The sequence below is a fragment of the Sinocyclocheilus rhinocerous genome, unplaced genomic scaffold (genome assembly GCF_001515625.1).
Source record: "Sinocyclocheilus rhinocerous isolate Xijiao unplaced genomic scaffold, SAMN03320098_v1.1 scaffold1008, whole genome shotgun sequence".
Taxonomy (NCBI): domain Eukaryota; kingdom Metazoa; phylum Chordata; class Actinopteri; order Cypriniformes; family Cyprinidae; genus Sinocyclocheilus; species Sinocyclocheilus rhinocerous.
This window is the reverse complement of record NW_015632723.1, coordinates 347,707-371,899: the sequence shown is the minus strand read 5'-3', so window position 1 is coordinate 371,899 and position 24,193 is coordinate 347,707. Positions and strand designations below refer to the sequence as shown.

Genomic DNA, 24,193 nt, shown 5'->3' with positions numbered 1-24,193 from the left:
ATAAAACGGATTTGCTAGTATTCAATGCTTAAGGTGACACAATAAGTGCTTAGTGTTACGCTTCCTCTATTAAAAAAAAAAGTCTAGTTGCTAGTTTGTCTAGCAACTAGTCTCAGAGTTTGCTGACAACTTGTGGATGACTGACAGCCGCGGGAAACCCGCCATCAAAGGCTGCATTCAGAACTTCATCCAAAGTGCTGGCGAAAACAAAATCCAGGTCAGCTCGCACTTGGGGAGGTATCTCCTCCAGATCTTTCTCATTGCGCTTGGGAATGATAACTCGTTTCAGATTGGCCCGGTGAGCTGCCAATACTTTATCCTTTATACCTCCCACCTGTAGAGAGAAGATATATCTTGTGAGATCAGACAGTGTATTTTAGCAACTTCTGATGATGAATGGTCTTTAAATAAAATCAGTTTTGTGTGAGCGATGTGCTTTGGGTTCCTCACCGGCAGCACCAGTCCTCTCAGAGTGATCTCTCCAGTCATGGCCACATCAGAGCGCACCAGCCGCCCGCTCAACAGCGAGGCCAGGCAGGTTACTATGGTAACACCTGCGGAGGGTCCGTCCTTAGTGACGGCACCTGCTGGGAAGTGCAAGTGGATATCGGTACCCTCCAGGGGATCAGCGCTGCCTATGACAACATCATTCAGACACACACATTGTAATAAATCAGTCTCACTCACAGTCAAATCGCCATTGCTATCACAGAAAAAAATTACATTTAAAAATATATAAAAAATTTCTTTTTTTGATTGTAACAATATTCACAATATTACTAACCAAACAGCACAAGAGACTTCTTTCAAAACATTTGAAAATCTTACCAACTTTAATGTAGCGTATGTCTATAACTTACCATTAGTGAGGAGGTATGTTTTGGCATTGCTGCGGAGCCAGCTGATAGCTAAATGGGCTGATTCCTTCATGACATCGCCCAGCTGTCCTGTCAGAGTCAACTGACCTTCTCCTTCCATACGACTGGCCTCCACAAACATGATCTCTCCACCCATCGGAGTCCAGGCCAGCCCGATCGCCACACCTGGTAGGGTCAGTCGCTCTGATACCTACAAGCATAGACTGCTCTGGTTACATACTTAACATACTTATGTTAAAGGGGAGGTCTAATGCTATTTTAAGTATTCAGAGTTTTATACACTGTTAAAGAGTTGGATTCTCATGCTCAACATGGCCAAAGTTTCCAAAAACGAGTTGGGACGTATGAAAGAGTATTTCAGTGCCAAAGACACTCCTTCAGGGTTTGTATAAGTTTCGGAAAGTTTTTTTTCGAGTATGGCCCTTCATGACCTCATAAAGGGCAGAATTCCTTGTATAGGCACTTCTTCCGGAAAAGCACGCACACACATCAACCAGCCCATCAACATGCTTCATTTGGGTTACGGAAGTCGTCGGCAGCGCTGCACAGGATTAAAGTCAGTAAAGTTTTTGTTCCTGTTTGGTTCATGTCGATGTCACTGCTCGCAGACGATCGCTACGCAAAAGCTTCGTGTGCTCGGGACTCTTTAGCTCCACCCACGGCACGCCTCCAGGAGCTCGACTGTTTTCAGAGAGAAGTGTAAGGCTGTATCTGTCTTTTATAAATCTGATAAAACTAAAGACCCTTCGGAGATGTGAAGGATGCAATACTTCTCTGTAGGTACTCAAGATTAACATGAGATTGGCAGAAACTGTGTTATGTCCCCTTTAACATGCCAACAAAAAAAAAATTATATATATGAAGCTTATAGCTTATGAACTTTAAATGTATAAAAAACAGCAAGCTGTTTTTTCATCTTTTTCTTATGATTTTGTGATTCCCAACACATCTAGATTAAGAATTTGCCCCATTAAAAGAAGTCCACGGAAAGAAAGCCTGACTTCATAAACGTTTCTTTCAAAAACATTAACCTTTTTCTGTTTGTATATTTTGTATACAACTAACTGCAGAAAGTCACATACTAAGTAAGTCTTTGAAGGAGAAGATGTGTGTGATAGTTCAGCAGAACTCAAACAGGCTGTTCTCTGCCTCTGGTCTCTCCCTGCCCCGTCCCCATAGGCATGGCAGGAATGCAGCCTCCATTACGGAGAACAGAGAGCACTTCGCCTCTGAGAAACACAACAGCAAACCACAGAGCACACAAGGCCAGGGGCTAGCAGTCCGAAAGGTTTGTGGACAAATGAAGAACAATACATAACTAATGACAGGACTGCACTGAAAATGACGAGCCTTCTATTTAAAAGAACACAGACTACTAGACTTTTACATTTTCTGAAGAAAATGTAAGTGATGCTTGGTCATTTAAACCTTGCAGTCATGATGCTTGGGTGTTTTGGTAGTTGCTATGCAGTTGCTAAGATGTTCTGGGTGGTTGCAACGCAAGAGCATACTCCCAAATCCTTATGATATGCTGGTCCCTAGACATACACTACCATTCAGAGGTTCGGGGTCGTGGAGATCTTTTTAAATGTCTCTTTTTCCCCCATCAAGACTGCATTTACTTTCATTTAAAAAAAGTAATATTCTGAAATATTATTACAATTTATAATAACTGTTTTTATTTGAATATATTTTAAAATGTAATTTAGTCCTGTGTTGCAAAGCTGAATTTTCATCAGCCATTACTCCAGTCTTCAGTTCAAATCATTCTAATAATCTGATTTGGTGCTCAAGAAACATTATTACTGTCAATGTTGAAAACAGCTATGCTGCTTAATATTACTTTTTTTTGTGGAGACACAAAAAATGCTTTTGACTTTCTTATATGAATCATATACAAAAGTGGAGAGACTTGAAGTGCTTTCAAAGCATTTTAGTAAGATTTCCTGAATAGACACAAAGATCCTTCAGGCATTATTAGATACTAACCTCCATTTCAAAGACTGGCGGTCCAAGAATATCCTTAAGGGCAATGGGGTCAATAACAATTGGCATCTCTGGAGGCGCCGCTATCCCAGAATCCTCCTCGTTCTCTGTATTCTGGTCTGAAAGATACAGAGATCTTTTGTGGGAAACTGGTGAAAACACTGCTGGTGGTTTTTAGTCAATTTATAACTCTGGCGTGTCAATGTAAAAGAAAAGCGAGAAAGAGAGCTGTTGGAAATAATGGAGAATTATAGGCTGTAGAAAAATGCCACAGGGGTCCGGCTAAGGGGGAGAGCAGGTGCTATCTTAATTTTGGGAGGAAACAATAAGTTATTATAGGTTTTAATATCATACATAATAAAGAAAGCAGCTTCAGCTGTTGTATTTACTTTCAGCGCTCATCCATGTATCTATTTTTTTTTTTTTTAAATGCGAGTGTTGTGTATTAGCCCTTGGCAAGACACACAATTATATACATGCTCATTGCTGCCCACAAGTCATGTGACTAGACTGTTAATGACAGGCAAATGAGGAACAAGGAAAGTGCATATGCCATTGTGAGGAAAGACATAATAAAAATCTTTTAAGATTTTATTGTGCAAGATCAATGCACATTTCTAGGAAAAAAGCTTGCTTTCACAATAATTCACCAAAATGTTGTACCTTTCTCCACCTTATTTTCTGCTAACATAAACCAAAGCAGACAAATAATATGAACTATTTTATATTGTTTTACCAGGATAACTGAAATGCTGTAGTTGTGACTCATCTTGACAGCTAAACTATGTATTGTTACTTCATTTTGTGGTTATCAAAAACATTAACTATTAACTAATAGTTGTTAGTTAATAGTTTCTTTCCATTTCTTGTTGGATGACGGACCATCACCTTCAACTCAACCTGGCTAAGACAGAACTGCTTGTGGTTTCAACAAACCCATCACTTTATCAAAATGTCACCATCCAGTTAGGCTCATCCACCATAACTCCTTCAAAAACAGCTAGAAACCTTGGAGTTGTGATTGATGATGAGCTGAATTTCTCAGACCACATTGCTAAAACTGCCCAGTCCTCCATATTTGCTTTATACAACATTAGGAAGATCAGGACCTTTCTTTCAGACACAACTCATTGTTCAAGCTCTTGTTCTATCCAGGCTAGACTATTGCAATGCTCTCTTGGCAGGTCTTCCAGCCACTTCTATCAAACCTCTACAATTAATCCAAAATGCCACTGCAAGATTAATCTTTAGAGTTGAGAGAAAATATGATGCGTGTCAGATCTGTGTCACGTTCAGCAGCGGCAGCTCTTAAAGAAATAGCAGTCAAAACAACCTAATAACCAGCTGCTGTGATGTCTGTTAATCAAAGGTGGGAAAAAGAGGAAATCAATAACTTTTATAGCTTTAATTAAGGATTCATCTATATTTATGCTTTTATTGTCCTCATTTGTAAGTCGCTTTGGATAAAAGCGTCTGCTAAATGACTAAATGTAAATGTAACTAAATATCTCACTTTTTGTGATTTAGTCAAATTCTGGTGTGTTAAATTAAGTCCCGCCGTGCATTACTTTGCACTATTATTATTATTATTATTAGTTTGCTCAGAAATGCATAATTTTACATTAGTTACATGCGTTGCAAATTTCGTGTTGGCATGAAATCAAAAATAGCCATGTTTATTTTATTATTGCATGTTACTGGTCTTAATGTGAATGATTCGTCACTGCATATACAGTATATGACACTGCACATATAAGTCATGCCGACTTTAAAACTGCACTCGGTAGTTGAAAATTATTATATTTTATTATTATTATTATAAATTTATTTGAATTTAATTATTTTATTTTCACATAAGAAAACATAAGGAAATATATATAATTAATTTTATTTAATTTAACTGATTTTAATTATTTTATTTAGACATAAGGAAATGAATAGTGCTTTTGATATTTTTTTTTTTTTATCATTCAGTAGTAATAAAAGTGGGATGGAGTTGGTCACATGACCAGCCAAACTGTACTTACCTTATTTTATAATCCTATTATTAGATGCCTTTATTAACTGAAAACTTTTGCAAGAATCTGCACCCACAGTTTATTCAGTATCAGCCAGCACAACAAAAAGTGCACCTTTAAAGAGCATCAGACCTATGCTCCTTTATGAGGAATCGGATGGCTTCCTGAACAACCAACTCTTTCATTTCCCGATACCTCGGGAGGTTAATGCAGACAGTGACCCATAAGAAGACCAAGATGCACTGAATGTACTGAAAGAGTTAAGATAACAGCAGGAAGCACATGTGACAGCTGTCATGATGTTCAGACTAAGAACAACACCTGCTACAGCAAGCGGCAGATAGAGCCTGAGAGACTGAATATAAAATAAAACGCTCATGCACTCATTTCAAAGCTTTATTCTGGCAACATGGAGAGCAAAAGAAAACCCCTGACCCTCATCTCTCTAAATCTCATCACACACATGGGCCATGCAGGAGAGGACTGAGAAGCAGAGTTGGGTTAAATCAGAGTCTGAACAGAGCGTTAACTGGCCATGCTATTACTTCTGTTACAGAGGAGCAGCTGCAGCGAGACGTGAAGGAGGGGGTCTAAGGCCGTCTGTTAGCACGCTTTACCCTCCTCCACCCCTCAGGGGGCCCGTGCTTAGAGAGATTGATGACCAATATGTGCATGTGTGTGCTGAGGTTCTCATAATGTGTGAGAATAGTTTTCTGACTGTACGTTTGATAATTTTTCAGCATGGGTTCCCTACACACTCTTTAGTCTGAACACACTTCTAGAGTTAGTGTGTACTTGATTCCGTCTGTGTGGCACAGCGAGGGTAACTATGTGTTATGGATTGTGCTGAAGTCAGCCGTCTTTATGTGGCAGGGAATGCTAAACCCCTTCTGAGCCACTGCTGTATTGCCGTGAAGCAATACACGATACATATAGAGAAGCGTTCCTCAAACAAACGGATCATTGATACTAAAATAATTGTATTTAAATATTTTGTATATTTAATATATATTATAATTAACTCAGTTTATTATAATTGAATCTATTTTATTTTAAGTCAAATTTTTTTGATAATACAATAACATAATTGTATTTATTTTAACTTTTTTATATTTAATATATTATTTTATATTTAATTAAATTTAACTAATAAACTGAATAAAATTACTTGTAATTGTAATAATAATTGTTTAAATTGTACTTATTTTATTTTAAACTCTTATAAACTAATAGTTTTGTCATTGAATGTTTTTATTCAAAGAGTTGAATTCAATGTCGTTGAAAGTGAATTCTGCCTCATAATTACAGTCCAAACCAGGCGATGCAATATTTTCCTGTTCTCAATGAAAGCAAAATACTGCACAAAGTGTCATCCCAGCCAATCAGAACATATTAAAGATTTAATATGTAACTATGTGTACACTTTTTTTCATCCAATGACATTTCACTGTGGGCGGAGATAGCCATCGGGACACAACAAAGACAAGAGCACACTGGGACAAGCCTGTTTTATCTTTGCCCAAAGGCTATTACCATCAATCCTGAGTCTACGACTGAAGCAGAGCCGGGGGAGCTGGTGTAATGCCAGCTGTAAACAACAATGATGTGTGAGATGAAAAAGTCCCAGTTTTACCTGCATGTTGTTCAGTGGGGGACTCTGCTCTAGAGACCTTATGACCTTCAGCGAACTTCACAGCCACTGCTCGACAGATGGCCCCGATCTTCCTCTCCAAAGAGCGCACGCCTGCCTCCCGTGTGTACCTACAAACACGTTCACACACAAATCACTCTGTCATTACTGCCGCCACTGCTGGGCCGGGGCCATGTATTGATTGCTTTTTAGCAGATAATCATCCCAAAATTAGCAACCTCTGAGGTAATTAATTAGTTTGCTCTGCAAACGTCTCTAATTGACCATCCCTGATGTACTATAGAAGAGAAGTTTGGCAGCCTGTCATAAGATACGGTTTTGAAGGATAGAGTGAGACAGCAAAGGATATAAGTTTACAGGAGGAGACCCGGCTGAACAGCCCCATCTGTGACCCAAGCTGCCCCTCTGTTTCACACGATAAACTCTCTTAGCGGTGAGATGCTGCTTTCTCTGAAATGCTACACTCTCCTCTGGCCTGAATGATACTCCTTCCAATACACAGCATATGCATTCAAATGTACTCAATTTCAGAATGTTCTACAAACGTTTTACAGCCTTAAGTGCTAGGGCCGGTGTTGTCATGCCACTGGGTTGAACTGTTCTGCCTGCACTCATAACAGCCCCACTCTTTTTATTTATTTTCTCGCAGGCCATATTATTATTTTCACCAGATCATATCAGTAACAAATTCTCAATTGATAACTAAAATAGATAACTAATCATTCTTTTTGCGCAAATCGTTGTTTTATTTGTGAACATAGGCTTTTGAGGAAGGCTTTAAAACCAAGCGGAATTCTCTGCCGGCTGCTCCCGCTTCACAGCGAGCGGGACTCGCGCAAACTGCACCCTTCACCGTCCGCTTTTTTATTTTACAAAACCAGTTTGGGCGAATGCAAACAACTTGTTGATCATGAGCCCAACATCCAGCACGGCAGGAAAACATTTAATCTACCTGAGGGAAGACGTCTTTCATTGTAAGTTAATGCTGTTAAATAGAGAGGGGAAAAAATGCATTACAAAAAAAAAACAATTCCTTCTTGCGTAGGCTATTCTTAAACTTGGACCTCCCTCGTGGAGTAAAAATCCAAGCACCAGAAGTGGCCCACACTCTCTTAAGTTTTCTTTAATTGAAAAATATGCATTTTCATTCATTCAAAGGCTATAGTTGCAATAATTTATTTGAGTTCAAAACTTTAAGTGGCATTGTTTAATGCTTTATTAACTGACGTTTCATAGACTTTCAGTTGTTATGCTTTCAAATGTCATAAGAATAAACACTTATTTTCTACAAGAATAAACACTATTTTCTTAAAGAATAAGATAAAGAATCACAATTGTCCCTTATTTTCCATTTCTTATGTTAATTGGCAATGACGACGTAATTATCTTTTGACTCCCCTGACAGCAGAACCTTGCTCAAAAAAAATAAAAAGTCATTGTTGGAGATATGCGAGCAAAAAATAATAGATCAAAAATGTATAATAGAAAGCGCAAAGGCGGCACTGAAAAGGCCAGTAAAAAAAAACAAAGTGGGCCGGCCGGTCTGGCATTAAACTCCAGGGCTGAAAATGAGTCCCACTCCGGCCCTGGCTGCACTTGGTTTTCACGAGACGCACCGGCGCATGCGCAACGCTGACCTCATACCTCATGCTCCCAAGAACTGCTTCTGTGTACAACTGCTGGCGCAAGCTAGACTCAAGTGATTATTACATTTTGAATATGGATATTTTTCTTACAAAAACGCATCGATTCGCAATTCATTTTGGGAGCGATGACTGATTGAATGTATTTTTAGTCCAGTGCCTGTATATAAGATTAGTATTGACCAAGTTCAGAGGCTGTCATATGTGGATCAACTTACTATGTTGTTTATTTTCAACAGTTTCAATATGAAAAATAACTTTTATATTGATTCAATGGATTTATTGCATTTTGAAAAAAACTAAACAAAAACGTGTCATGGATTTATTGCATTTTGGAAAAAAAAATAATACAATTTTAAAATAAATCTTTGAAAATCAAAATCTGGATTTGAATTTTTAACGTTATTATAACTTAAAGATGCTATGTGAAAGTTTGAAACAGAAAATAGTGGTTTTCATCTTGCCACTTTCTTGGTAAAGAAAACACATTTTTACTCAAATTAATCCAAATGGATTTATAGCGTTTTGGACTCTTCATATTTACTTATTTATATTTTTTTCCATACATGTTGATCATATATTACCAATATATTCACTATTTAGCAACAATGTAGATGGCATGTTTACTTACAAATACATGTGGATGGAGAGGTGGATTCATTTGTTAGTGTGTGTGATTAGTTTTTAATTGACAATGACTGCTCCTGTTTGGACACTTTAATCTCGTCCTTCTGTCCTCCATGTGGGGTAAAATGTGCCATTATCAGCCTGAACCTCTTTAGAATACAAAACACTGAGTGTGTGTGTGTGTGTGCATACTTGCTGATGATATCCTTTGTGGTGTCCTGTGGGATCTGGAGCTGTTGTGGGGTCAGTCCGTGCTGCTCCAGCTGATGAGGGATCAGGTGCCGATGGGCGATTTCTACCTTCTCCTCCTGGGTGTATCCTAATGAGACACACATGCTGATATTCAGAACACAAATTACTATAAACCAATCAAGTATTCAACTGCAAAACCATCTGCTCAGTTGTAGGGTAAAGTCAATTGTGTTGAGTTAAAATAGCCAGGAATTAATCACTAAAAATGTCACATCGTCAATGCCACATCCTGCTGTCTTTTTTGTCCGAAATTGAACTCTGACCTGGCACCTGGAGGACTTCCATTCTGTCCAGTAAGGCAGGAGGGATGGTGGCCGTGGTGTTTGCTGTGGCGATGAAGAGGACTTGTGAGAGGTCAAATGGCACGTTGAGGTAATGGTCGGTGAAGCTGTGGTTCTGCTCTGGGTCCAAAACCTGATAAAGAACACAGTTTATGGGGGGACTTCTTAAAAATGCATAAAGAGTTCAAATTCAGCATATTGCATTAGGAATATTTTAACACAAAAGTCAGATTATAAGTTAGAGTGTGTATTTTCACCACATGTCAAATGGAGCTCATGAACATGAACAGAAACTGCTCTAGCCTGAGGAGGTAACCATAGCAACAGTAGGCTGCTCAAACCCCTTCTTTTAGAATCAGCACTGGATGGTACATTAAAGGGTTAGTTCACTCAAAAATAAAAATTAGGCTGCGTTTTACTCACCAAGTAGCGAATCGATGCGTTTTTGTAAGAAAAATATCCATATTCAAAACGTAATAATCACTTGAATCTAGCTTGCGCTCACTGTTGTAAAACGGAAGCAGTTCCGGGGGAATTACGTATGGGGTCAGCTTTGCGCATGCGCAGCTCAGAAGTGATGCATGCGGAGAGATCGAAACAAAACAACGGTCACTAATTAGAAGTACAAAACGAGGATTTGTAAAGAAGAATGTCGGAGGATTTCGATATAAGCCAAGAGGAGACTTGTTTTCCTTTGCTAACGTAAGGAAACGAGTGCAACGATAGAGCTTGAAAGATCAAAGACAATTTTTTATATAACTTCGACTGGATTCGTCTGAAAGAAGAAAGTCATATACACCTAGGATGCATCGGGGGTGAGTAAAACGCAGCCTAATTTTTATTTTTGGGTGAACTAACCCTTTAACAAAACTAACATCGTCATCATTTTTTATTTTATTAAGGCCTCCAAAGTGCTCTAAAACATCCAAAGCAGGCATTTTCAAAAGAGCGCATGGCATTTTCAGCTGGCTAAAAACCTTATATTGGACACACGGCCTAATGGTTCCTGGTTTATTCAGAATCAGACATAACCAAAAAATGACTTGCAGTTCAGAGTTCTTGAGAGAGTCAGGTAACAGCTTTGACTGATTCACTGACTAAGTATGATTCAAACGGCTTAACTCACAAGCAAGTTTGAGACTGTTTTGTGAATCTTTATGAATGATTCATTAAAAATAACCAGTTCATAATAGTCATTTGCTTGTGAATCGGACATCAAAGTTTGCACTGTTTCCATTGTTGCGTGAAGGAAATAACTTTAAAGGTGCGGTCACATTTACCGGTGTTTGGCGAATGTTTGCAGTCATAATCGAGTCATTTTAATAAGAATCCATTTCATTGGGAATTTCAATTGAGGGTCGAAAGATTTGTCAATGAAGATTTCGCAACGGGTTAAGTTGGTCATGAGAATGATCTGTCGCTTTGACTTAACAGAGAGCTGCCTGGATTGAAAGTATGCTAATGTGAACACACCTTAAAGTTTTAATTACATTACACCACCTCACAAGATGATATTTGGCAAAACTAAAAAAAATAAAGAGTAAGCCTATTTGTTTAGTAATAACGCACCTCTCCAAGATGCACCATTTGAGGTATTATTCATATCCGTAGAGCAAACGGTGCAAGTTACAAGCCAAAGTTTAGTACTCAGGGTTAAAGGTTTAAAACAGTATCCCAACAGCTATAAACAACCACCTTAAAACTATTTATTTTGTTACTTACTTATACTTCACTAAATTAAGCATGCTTGCTCTCAGCTAAATCACAGTTTTCTGCTGCGCTTGCTAGGTAATGTCTGCCCTGTGATGAACTTCCATATATCTCTCTCTATCTGGAGTACAATGAAAAGGGTCACATGCTTTGCAGCACGAGATGAACGTCACTCCCCCGGTGGTTTTTGAGTGGCGATCTTCTGATTACAGAATGCAGACCACTGTTCTCTGGTGAAATTGTAAGATGCATTTCTCTTCCTCTGCTGGATTGTTGTAAAAGCTCATCATGCCAGCAGATAAGAGGATTACAATCACAGATATACAGATGTTCAGTACTTCACAAACAGCTGCGTCACGGGAGATATTTGGGTATTTATCACAGTGAAAACAAACTGGCTCATGCGCAATCAAGTGTATGCAAATGGTGATGTATATATGATACTGTACACAGAAAGGACAACAAACCGATTACCTACTACCTATGGTATGCATGCACTTACCTTGCATGCAAACTGATCTTGTAGACCACACACAAACAATTGTGAAAAACATTTTCTTTCAGTACTGTGGCATATAATGTCATGCAGTGAGTATGGGTAATACCACACTGGAACAGAGCGACCTGCCCTGACAGAAAGATATGTCGGTTTTGCACTATTCCATCTCCAGCATATCACAGTCCATCCACATTTTTAGCCTTAACAATCTATCTATCCTTTCATCCATTCTTTCATCCATCCATCAAACATGCAATCAGGCCCGGTACTAGGCTCGCTGGACTGGGGGGGGCAATCAGAAATTGTGGTAGGGCAGCACTTTCTAGGGTAATATATTCATAGTTTACTTTTATTTACTCAATTTTCAGTCTTGCATTTTGTGTCTGTGTGAGTGCAGAAATGTTAAATATATGTTAAATATGTGTTTATGCTGCGTTCAAGTCCTCCTGGGAGTGTCTCTCACCTCCAGCAGGGCGGCAGCAGGATCTCCCTGCAGGCTCTTCCCCAGTTTGTCCACCTCGTCCAATAAAAAGACAGGATTGTTTACCCCAACAGTCTTCAGTCCATTTATAATGCGACCAGGCATGCTACCTACGTACGTGCGCCTGAGGACGGAGACACATGGAGATAAAGTGGGAGTGGGAAGAAAGTAGCAAGAGGGAGAGACAAAAAATGGAGTGTAAAATGATGAGAGGAGTAAAAAAGATCTGTATCAGAGCTCCGGTGGGCAAACAAAAGAAAAGATCACAATCATCCTGCATAGCGACCTGAAGTGCAATTGTTTTGACACGGTCCCATTCAGGTCGCTGTTGGTTGTCAGTAGGTGTTACTGCTCCTGGAACATAACTGATGGGCTGCACAACAGGTTACAGCATGAATCACAAATGCAATGTGAAAATTAAAAAAGTTAAATGAATAACTTCTTGATAATGTTGCTGGATGAGGCTTGAATGCATCTGATGTGGCTGAAAACACTAAAACTAGCATTTCGTCCTACTGAACTGACAAAAAAGCAGGATGCGAACACAGACAGGATGTCCTAATTACAGTCATTAGGGGCTGTAAGACTGTCATTAAACTTTATACACCATACAGTAGTAAACGAACGCAGACTCTTTTAAAGAGACTTGTAATGAACAAGACAAACGCAGAGAGTGTATCGCAAAGTCTCGCAAAAGGCTGTTTGTCTTAAGGACACTTTTTCCATGTGTGAGTGTAAGGTCTGATATTAACCAATCAGAAAACACAGAGGCTCGTCCTGGCCTGCAGGGTGTCATGATTGTTATCACCTTCTAGTTTCTATGGTGACAAGCGATCAGAGGGAACATCAAAGAAGTCATCAGTGCAGGTCACGGTTTAAAGTTTCTCTTGTCATTGAAGGGGCACTACACCACGACTCTTTGGTGGGTTCCTCATAGTCTGATACTCCAGTTTGACACATCTGCACACATTTGCATCGCTGCATGCTTCAAATATTGGTAATGACTCACCATTTGATGGCAAAACAACGCCTTAATGGCTATATTGAGTTTCAGCATCTGAAGGATCTTGAATTAGTAACGTAACACCAGGGTTAATCACAGTAACACCAGGGTGGGGTTACAAGGTTTTAGCAACGCACTGGAAATATGGCCTTTTTTTAACAATAATCTAAATGGCTGGTTGATGTTTACATAGTACACACTATCCTTCAAAGGTTTGGGGTTAGTATAATTTTTTTTTTTAGAAAGAAATGAATACTTTTATTCAGCAAAGATGCAATAAATTGACCAAAAGTGACAGTTAAGACTTTTACATTGTTACAAAAAGTGACAGTTATTTCAAATAAATATATATATTTTTTTTTAAACATCAAAGAATTCTGGAAAAAATATATCACAGTATCCAGAAAAATATTAAGAATGTTTTCAAAATTGATAAGAAGAAATGTTTGTTGAGTACCAATATTAGCATATTAGAATAATTTCTGAAGGATCATGTGACAATGAAGACTGGAGTAATGGCTGTTGAAAATCCAGCTTTGCATCGCAGGAATAAATTAAATTTTAAAATAGAAAACAAAGTTGTTTTAAATTGTAACAATATTTCACAATATTATTTTTTTATTGTATTTTTGATCAATCAAATGCAGCCTTGGTGAGCAAAACATACTTCTTTTTAAAAACATTTTAAAAATCTTACCAACCCCAAATTTTGAACAGTAGGGTATTATTTATGTGCGATCAGACTTTTGATTATCAACCTGAAGTCTTGCCCACACAGCTTATTCTTGCCAAGAACAGTCCACTTAAACAAAAAGGATCTGTCTGATCTGCATGCAAAATGACCAACCACAGTTTCTTCTTCAAAGCAGTCTGACACTGAGACTATATGTATCATATATCATACCTTTCTGAAGATCAGACATTTAGTGTACTACCTGTATGATGACCTCTCACCTGTGGCCACGGATGTCAGACTGATCACAGACTCCCCCCAAGGCAAGGCGATGGAACTCTCGACCCAAAGTGCGAGCGATGGAACGCCCAACGCTGGTCTTTCCCACACCAGGGGGTCCCACAAAACACAGTATGGGTCCCTTAAGGGTGCTCTTGAGTTGCCGCACAGCCAGATACTCCAGCACCCTTCTCTTCAGCTTCTCCATGGCATAGTGATCATTATCCAACAGCACTCGTGCCGCCCGGATGTCCAGGCAATCTGATTAGACAACAATGAAAGACACTACAGAGTTAAAATAATGCAGATACACACTACCGTTCAAAAGCTTGGGGTCAGTAAAATTAAATTTTTCAAAGAAATTAATACTTTTGTTTAGCAAAGATGCATTAAATTGATCAAAGGTGACAATAAACACATTTTTAATGTTACAACGGATTTCTATTTCAAATAAATTCTATTCTATTCAACTTTCTATTAATCAAAGAATCATGAAAAAATGATCATGGTTTCCAAAAAAAATATTAAACGAAATTTCTGAAGGAATATGTGACATTGAAGACTGGAGTAATGGCTGCTGAAATTTCAGCTTTACCATCAGGAATAAATTATGTATATTTAAATAAAATATATTTGAATAGAAAGCAGTTATAAATATAGCTGCAAGCAGCAATTTGGGGCCACGCACTGAAGGTGCAGCAAGCACAGCAACCACTGCAAGAACTACAAGCACAGCATGTACAGCAAGCATAACAATCAAAGCACATCACACTCAAAAGCTCTACAATGTGCATCTCAAAAGCACAATGCACTCTTAAGACTTTGTAAATAAATGCACTACATGTTATGTGCCACACTGGATTCGAACCCACAATCTGGCTCCACAACCTGGTTTGGGGCCTGTGGCTTAGCAGAGGGCGCCACTCAGTCGGCACCCTGGGCTGCTGAGGAGAGCTTTCAGTGAGAATGATCACACAAAAGCAGTACTTAGCATGTTGACCAGATTAGCATGCGAAGCTACATTATTATACTAACATTTTACCGTTAATCTGATAGCTGAAGAGTTACATTACATAGAATAGCAACTGATTAGCATGTTAACAAATTACCACGCTAAGCTAACTAGCATAAGTCAACAAACACAGGCACGGTCAACTTTGGAGAGGCATTTTTTGGGAACGGTAAGGAATATCAAAAATCTGTTCCGTCATTTCTACGTGGCTCAGTCCAAAGATCATCTGATCAACTGACTAATGTTAACAAGCACAACTTTTGATTTTAATAATGCATTAGTAAATGTTGAAATTAACATTAGCTAAGATTAATAAATGCTGTAGAAGTATTGTTCATTCTTAGTTTATGTTAACTAACGTAGTTAACTAGCGTTAACTAATGAACCTCATTGTAAAGTTTTACCGGCGGAGTCTTAATGTAAGCTATTGAATGTGATCAGCATGAGGAGAGTAATCAGGTGTACTAAGCTTCAAAGGTTCAAAAGTTATAACCTTTTGAAAAGTGAAATTTTGAGCTGGTGGTGGCGCTATAGAATTGGCCCTAGGGACCCCAAATTTGGTCAGAGCACTATTAATGACCAATCACTACAAGTGTGCCAAATTTCATCATTTTCCTACTTACGGTTCATAGAGCTACCATTGACTCCCAGTGGGGAGGAAGAACAATAAAAAGAAGAAAACTAACAATTACAATAATAATATAGGAATAATAAAGGAAACATACAAACGCAATAGGGGCTACAGCCCCTTCGGCCGGTATGTCAAATTGATTAAAAGATATCGCAATTTATGACAAAATTCAAAATGGCAGACAGGTGGTTCATCCGATCATCAGATGGTCTCCATGGATTCAGCATGACAAAAGGAATCCATCGACACCAAGATCACAATTTTCCGACAAACCGTTTAAAAGTATAGAGCAAAAATAGTCTTTTTCCGTATCTCATGACCCATAAGTGGCGCTTTTCCCAAATTAGGCATGTCCTCAGACTTGTGTCGATTGATCAAACTTTGGCCAAGATACAGCCTCTGAACCAATTTTTGGTCAACTTCCTTGAATTTGTGACGTCATGACTTTTGAACAAAAATGAACAAAAAAAATCTGTTCAGTCATTTCTGTGTCCAAAATTCAGTCCAAAATTCACGCAGTCCAAAATACATATGAGCCAATTTTTATAAGAATTGGACAAAATTTTTAAATTTGAAATTTTTCTTACATCTTAATCATTTTCCTATGTTCCCTTCATAGGGATGCAATTGACTCCCATTTGTGAAGAATAATAATAATAAAGTAAACTGACGGTACAATAGGGGCTCGGACCCTAATGACATTTACAATAGGGGCTACAGCACCGTCGGTGCTTGACCCCTAATGATAATATTTCGCAATTCTTCTTTTTTATTTTATTTTATTGAATTGATCAAATAAATACAGTCTTGATGAGCAAAAAAACTGCTTTCAAAAACATAAAAAAATAATTTACAGACCCTAAACATGTGAAATGTTAAAAATAAACAAGTTCAGTACAAGGGCTTAAAATACATAAATGATAAATTATTTGGTTATTTACTTTTCTTGTCATTAATTGATGAAAAATTATATAAGTAATATCACAGCACCATTGCTGCAGCCCTTGATTGCATGCATATTGTAAAAATTCTGTAAGGAATGTGAGTATTTTATCAAAGACATATGCATTTCCACTGCCTGATGTAATAAGATACAGACATAAATGCAGTTGTCTCATAAAGTAAACTTAAACTAGGCACAGAATTTTCTTTATGGTTCTCACAAATCATAGATTGTCTATTCTGCATTTACAGGAGAACATTCCTGTAAGGCCAGACCTCTCTATTCCCAGCGTTCATGCTCCGATCTAAACCACTAAATCAGTTTTCTTCTAATGCAGTTCCACCCTTGAGTGCTGAGCTTGAAAGACTGCGAAATGCATTTCATGTACATGAGACTTTCCCAGCAGAATTCCAGCCCCAAGATCTGTTACACATCTAGCAAGGGAAATTAAGAGGTGTGCGTGTGTGTGTGTGTGTGTGTGTGCGCGCACACATTCAATCACATGTGCATGTTTGTTTGAGCCCTTCATGGATAGTCAGAGATCTCATTTCAAGGTAAGCTATAACCTTAGGATAGTAAGTAATGCATACACCTTTGTACATGCTTTTGAGCATGCCAGTAAGTAGTTAAAAATAGTTGCATTCCAGCACATGGAATAATTATAAAACACAGAACATGAATGAATATAATGGTATGTTTAATGCTTCTCAACATATGGTCAAACACTCTAGCTGTGCTTGGCAAGATAATTTGCTGTACTTGAGTTCTCAGAGTTCTCCATGTGGCCATGGAGAACATGACAAGAATAACACAAGTAAACAGCTCATATCACTCTCCAACCCTAGACTGAGAGCAATTCATTTCACAAAATGTGGTAAAAGACTCCCTCTAATGGTGGCTACTTCGAAATGTTGTTAGATTAAATTAGTCATTTTATCTATTTAAATACACAGTCAACTCAACTAAAAGCTAAATATTTAAATACATTTAACATTCTATTAAATTTTTTTTAAATAATTTTCAACCAGTTTATTATACATATACTGGTAACAATTACATAGGCCATTTAGAAATATACATTACCATTCAAAAGTTTGGGGATAGTAAGATTTTATGTTTTTATAAGAAGTCTCCAAAGCTCACCAAGGCTGCATTTATTTGATCAAAAATACTGTAAACTGTAATACTGTGAAAATAATAGGTTTCTATTTGAATATATTTTAAAATGTAATTTATTCCTGTGAGGGCAAAGCTGGATTTTCAGCAGCCATTACTCCAGTCTTCAGTCACATGATCCTTCAGAAATCATTCTAATGTCCTGATTTGGTGCTCAAGAAACATTTCTTATTATTATCAAAGCTAAAAACAGTTGTGCTGCTTAATATTTTTTTTTAAACCGTAATTTTTTCCAGGAATATTTGAGCAATAGTAAGTTCAAAACAACAGCAAACTTAGCATTTTATAAAATATAAAATATAGTATAATATACTACTTTAAGGTTTGACAAATATTTGTACTAATTAATAAGTGACCAACATTATTTGTAAAATGAATTCCTGAAACATGAGGATGCATGTATAAAAAAATACAATTACATACAAAAAAATACAATTACTGTTCATTTTCATTTGTTTTATTTTATTTTGCTTTCTTACCTGTAGAGCTTTTGCTCCAGGGAAGCTCTACCATCATCTCCAGGTAGTTGCGGGTGAGGGCATATTCTGGCATGGACTGTGGCATCTTTTTTAATCTGTGGCCAAAAAAACAAAACAAAACAAAACAAACTTTCTCTAAGATGTTGGGTAAATAAGGACGATATCCTGGGAGAACCCATTTTGGCAGGGGGAGTCATTAATGTGTTATTAATTAAAATAATGCTTAAACTGTAAAGATAATGACTTAATTAACTGTAATACATTTCAAGACAACAGAAGAGATGTGGGCATTGGTCAGTGAAAAGTCCCATGTTGTCTAGCATGTAGCTAACTATGAAATGTGGTTTCCTCTAAAAAAATTACCAGAACGTACCGTTTTAGCTCCTTGAGACACACGCGCAGTGCTGCTTCCGGCATAGCTGCCGCCTTCACTTTCTTCTCCAGCATAGCTGTGTCATCACCATCTTCGTCCTCCCCCTCCTCATCCAGTGAGAACTGACGGCCTGGGAATACACCACCTTTACGGATGGCCAACACCTAGGAGAAAGAAGAAGGACTGTGTAATAGAACAGGAAGTGAGGAGGAGGGTGTTGTGAGACAGAGGAGAAAGAGATGTTGGCCTACTCTCTTGTCATCATCAGGTCTGAGTTTGCGGGTCTTTTGCAGCAATTTGAGCCCCTCAATTTGTCTGGTGAGTAGGGGAAGGGCCTTCTTAAACCGCTCCTCCAAGTCTACCGCATCCAGCACCTGACAACAAACAAAAATATTATAATAAATGCATATTTAGTTTGGATAGCGTTGTGTATGATCACACTAGGCAAATCATTTATCCTGAAGAATAACCCGTTTTACTGCTGCACCTGCAGTTTCTCTTTGTTGGAAGTGCGGATCATGGAGGCCAGGACATCCGGCAGGGTTTCTTTAGGGAGACTGTCCAACAGCCGCCTGAGTTTAGCCACCACAGGCACTGACATGTCCAACATCCCAACCAGCTGGACAAAGAGAGACCAGAGGATACTGTCAATAAACTGAATGAAAAGCCTACATGCAATGAATCATCCTGTAGCATTTGGAAAAGAATGAAGCCTTTATATTCATTCAGTGTTTAAATGCTGACTCACTGTATAGATGACTGGTGCCAAATGGGGGGGACAAAAAACACTCACAATCACATTCATCTTTTATTCAGTCATGAAAAAATTATGTCCTTGATTATAACTATTGATTATTGTTAACATCTCTGAGCAATATCTTTTTTTGAAAAAGAACCTTTTTATTTAAATTGTAGTCCATGACACAACAAATTTATCAGATTATTAAGTTAGTTATCATTGCTGTCAAAACAAAAGAAGTGTTTGGTAAAAGTAGGCCAGTGACCTGATTGGTTACTGGAGTTCTTTATTTATTCATTTATTATTTATGTATTTATTTATTTAGACATTTATGTTACAAAAGATTTCTATATCAAATTAATGTTGTTCATTTGAGCTTTCTATCCATCAAAGAACCCTGAAAAAAAGTAACATGGGTTTCACAGAAATATTAAGCAGAACAACTGTTTCGTTCACTGGTAATAATAAGAAATATTTCTTACCAAATTAGCATATTAGAATGATTTCTGAAGGGTCATGTGACATTGAAGACTGTAATAGCTGTTGAAAATTTAGCTTTGCCATCACAGGAATAAATTACATTTTAAAATATATTAAAATTAAACCATTATTTTAAATTGCAATAATATTTCACAATATTGCTGTTTTTACTGTATTTTTGATCAAATAAATGCAGGCTTGGTGAGCATAAAAAACATATTGGAAAAATATTAAAAAGTCTTAATATTATATCATATCATATTATACACATGTGTATCAAATGAATAATATCTGTGATTTCAGGATGCTGTGACAATAGCCTGGCATTTTTATAGACTATAAACAGAATCATAAGATAAACACAAACGAACATCCCTTTACTACTACTGACCTGTACAGCTGCCTGATAGAACCTCTGTGACAGCTCCCCAAGCTCTCCATCAGCCTGATCTCCCTCTGTGTACTGCTCCAGTTTGTCTAGCTGTTCCACCTCTGCCACGGGGAAGGGTTTCTCTCTCAGCAGCTGGGTCACACGAAAGCGACACAACCCCGTAATGAGCAGAGTGTAGTGCGGTTTCGGCCAGTTGCTGCCCACAACCTGGACCGCCAGTCCTGCTGTGCCAATACTGAGAGGACAGAAGTATAAATAAAGTAATGAGGCCTGAGTTTTGTTTCCTATCAAATCTAATTTGTGATACCCGAGTAGGTTTTATGCCAACCATGACATCTAACAGAGGCACACACACATACTGAACAGTGATTATAAATAATAACAATACCTTTATTAATCAACATTATCTCGTTTCAATTTAAAATTCTTCTAGACATTGAAATGATAGATTAAAGAAGTTAAAATGTGAATGAGTTAATGTACAGATATGTTCTGCATAGAGGGAACATATCTGCACATCCAGGTTAAGGGGAAGACGCATGGTGTTGCATATTGGAAAAACTGGCTGTGTGTTAAAACCTAGTGAGCTGCCAACCAAGACAGCACTGTTAGTAATCAAAATCAGGCTTAGAAATACTTTCATGATTTTTTAAATAATTTTCACTGTTTCCCACACGTATATTTTACTTGGGCAGGCCGCCCAAGAATATTTGGAGAAACATTTTTGCTTTTATTATTTTTATCCTTTATAAAAAATGTTATCTGCCTGAAATAATGAAACCATCCGCGATCGATTAATTAGTGGAAAATCTCCCCTCACTCTACACATTTCATATCTGCTCATTCTGTGTGCGCTAGAACCGTTTACTCTCGCTGACATTCTCACGTGGTAGGCATTACTGGTATTTTGGTTACACAATAAATTGTATTTAATTTAATTTACATTTAATTCATAGTAAACTATTGTAGTTTCTGGCTGGGATGCATATATATATATATTCTCTTATATTTCCATTTTTTTGCATGACTAAGTCACTATGATTTGAGACACTGCCATTGATTGCTGAAAGAGTATAGCAGCCAGACTCACAAGGTTAAAGTCCAACTGCTGCTCAAATGATAATTTTAGAAAACAAACACTGCTGCTACTAGTCTCTTAACATGTAAGAAAATAACCAAATAAGCAACAATGTAGTTTAATGTTTAATTTTGAGCATCACTCAACTACACATTCAGAGGGTAAAGTTCAGTGAATATAAAATAGTAGCCTATCTGTTATCCTTGTCAGTCATCACCCTTAAACACATTACCATGGTAACCAAATTTTCTGGGAAAATGTAAAAGTGATACATTATCAGTGTTGGGTTCATTACTCCAGGAAGAAAAGACTAAGAACAATATTTGACACATTATTCAATATATAGATTTTACTAGTATCAGTAAAATCTGTGTCTCATTCACTATGACAAAGCAAGGAGAAATCTACCATTTAAATGCTGTAATGTTGCATAATTTACAATGCATAATAATGCATAATGAGTATGTAATTGAATGTAATAGTAGCCTATGTAATTAAAATGATTTTCAATAAATAAAACAAATGATTCTAAAATGTTACTAACAATATATTTCTGCCTCATCATTTGACCAAAATCTACATTGGATCACAGTCAGATGTTTTTACAAACACTCAATGGTGATTGATAGTGACTTTTAAGTAAAAGTGTTGTATTAATTGTCATGTGGAGCTTGAAGCTAATGGTAACTATAATTTCACTGTTACCCAAATATGATTATATTTCATGAAGTATTAAATATATGCATAATGAATCTTTCATAATGTCTACAATTCGTGTGTTATAATGAGAGGATTCATGAGCACGCAAATTTCAGCACTGCATTGCTCAACTCTGCAAACACGTGTTATAGCCTAAATAGAAACTCTGCATACGCTTGAGCAGGTCTCTAATCCACTGGCACTTGACTCGACAGTGCGTGTGCTAGGCTACATCCTTTTTACTATCTCTAGATTAGAAATCACTGGATTCTGTCAGCAATGTAACGCGGCAGTAACGTATAGAGACCTCGGCTTGTAACTATACTCTAATTACTATTTTGAAAATTATAACGCATTCAATTACTCCGTTACTAAAAAAAGTAATCAAATTACAGTAACGCGTTACTAAGTAATGCGTTACTGCCCAACACTGTTCCTGATGCACTGGTGACTTCATGAGCCGCCAGTGGAAGTGACAATAACCAAACCAGTTGGGATCACGGTCAGTTAAACACTTTAAATCACGCTAAAATCCTCTAAAACATCAGTCATGTAAAAGTAAAGAACTGAACAGGTTCACAATAAGAAATTGCACAAAACACAAAATCTGCCGAAAATTTATGGTTGCTGAAACTTGTTAAGGCATACTGCCAGCTGCCAGCCAGCCAGCCACTGACAGGTCACGTGACCTGCCACTGGCAGCTGCCACCAACCACTGACAGGTCACGTGACTTGCCACTGGCAGCTGTCACCAATCACTGGCAGGTCACGTGACCTGTCAGTGGGGGCTCCTGCCAGCCAGTTGAAGATTGAACCCCTACTGCTTCATGTGCCTGTGTGAGTCATGAAAATTATGAAAATAAATCTAGGAATTATTGGATTTCAAATCAGTAAGGGTTAACTTGAGGCATCAAAAGTAACTAAGTAACTAGCTGTTTTATGGATGGTAACTGTAATATTATTACTGAAATCGTATTAGTAATTAGTTACACTACTAGTTACTGAAGTATTACAGTAACTAGTTACTGCCCAACATTGTACATTATAAACTAAACTTTACAATACAATAAAAGTTACGCATTGCATTGTGTTATAAAGTCATAAATGACTATCGGACCTCCTTCAAATTGTTTCAGAACGAAAGTTTCATAACGAAACATTTGCATCACACTGGATCTGCAGCGGGTTTGACGGTCTCTGACAGCGCAGACCCACCTATGTAAGGACGGGAGCTCATCGCTGTCGTGCTCGGGGTCTCTGGTGTTAGGAATAACCCCGATGATGGTGCTTTTTAGCGAGGTTCCCTTCAGCAGTCTGCTCTTGACTAACTGCATGTTTCTCGCAGTGTCGACGCTGATTCTCATGGTCGAGCCCGGTAACAACACTCCATCATGAGTGCACAGCAAAGGCAGTCGGCTGGGGATTTGAATACCACTGTTTGATGACATTTGCAGAGCTTGGATAGACGTTTAAAGTGTAAAACTAGTAATCGCAGTGAACGAAGGTGCAAGGAACGCCTTCATCGTATGACAAACTGGGACAAATGAAAACAGGAAGCTGGAACTACGGCAGGTGCAGTAGGACAATCTCGGAGTGTGCAGACGGAAACTCCTAGTTTTTGTGAAACCACGCGGAATGCAGCCAAATGTACAGTGTGTTCTCTCTCTTTGTAGTGTGTTTACTTAAGTATACTTTGGGGACGCGTTCGCAAAATCAGGAAAGTACGGGGGAAATTTGAGGCGGTCGGGACAAAATCTTTATAGATGCAAACTTCCAACAGGGCTGCTATTAGACTGATGTAAAATATACTAAAACAATCTAAGCCAATGCCTGAAAACCCTAAAATTAAAATGTACAATATGTAAACATAGGCTATTTCATATGTTAATTTGTCCCCACAACTGTTTTTGTTATTTAAGAACATTGGTTTGCAAAATTTGGTTTGCACAGGGCTCAGGACCAGTGTTAATTTAATATTATTTATATACTATTATAGTATAATATTTTAAATTAGCTTCTATTTTTATATTTTCCGTTTTCATTTTAATTTTAGTAATATTGCTATGTGATTTTTTTTTTTTTTTTTCATTATTATTATTATTCATGTTATTTTCAATATTTTTCTCTTTAGCTTTTTTTATTTATTTCTGTTTTAGTTAAACTTATTGTATTTCAGTTAGTTTCCCAGGCAAGTTTTCTCATGTTTAGTTT

At 37.6% G+C, this 24,193-nt stretch overlaps 1 protein-coding gene across 1 annotated transcript; it reads right to left on the bottom strand.

The window, feature by feature from the left end:
- Nucleotides 1-77: 77 nt before the first annotated feature.
- LOC107742886 (lon protease homolog 2, peroxisomal) lies at nucleotides 78-23,749 on the bottom strand. The gene is made up of 15 exons (XM_016555963.1): nucleotides 23,198-23,749; nucleotides 20,206-20,440; nucleotides 19,083-19,214; nucleotides 18,847-18,969; nucleotides 18,596-18,759; nucleotides 18,223-18,317; nucleotides 13,984-14,242; nucleotides 12,009-12,150; nucleotides 9,319-9,469; nucleotides 8,996-9,122; nucleotides 6,516-6,643; nucleotides 2,868-2,983; nucleotides 861-1,068; nucleotides 451-635; nucleotides 78-334 (listed from the first exon to the last, which is right to left on the bottom strand). The coding sequence occupies exons 1-15, from the start codon at nucleotides 23,428-23,430 to the stop codon at nucleotides 113-115; spliced, it is 2,520 nt and encodes an 839-aa protein (XP_016411449.1). The 5' UTR covers nucleotides 23,431-23,749; the 3' UTR covers nucleotides 78-112.
- Between the last annotated feature and the right edge of the window lie 444 nt (nucleotides 23,750-24,193).

Coding starts and splice junctions, on each gene's coding strand:
- LOC107742886 (XM_016555963.1), bottom strand. CDS start 23,430: ATGTCATCAAACAGTGGTATTCAAATCCCCAGCCGACTGCCTTTGCTG. Junction 18,318..18,595: donor TGTCTCAAGGAGCTAAAACG/GTACGTTCTGGT, acceptor TTTTGGCCACAG/ATTAAAAAAGATGCCACAGT. Junction 2,984..6,515: donor CCCCACTGAACAACATGCAG/GTAAAACTGGGA, acceptor TGTATCTTTCAG/ACCAGAATACAGAGAACGAG.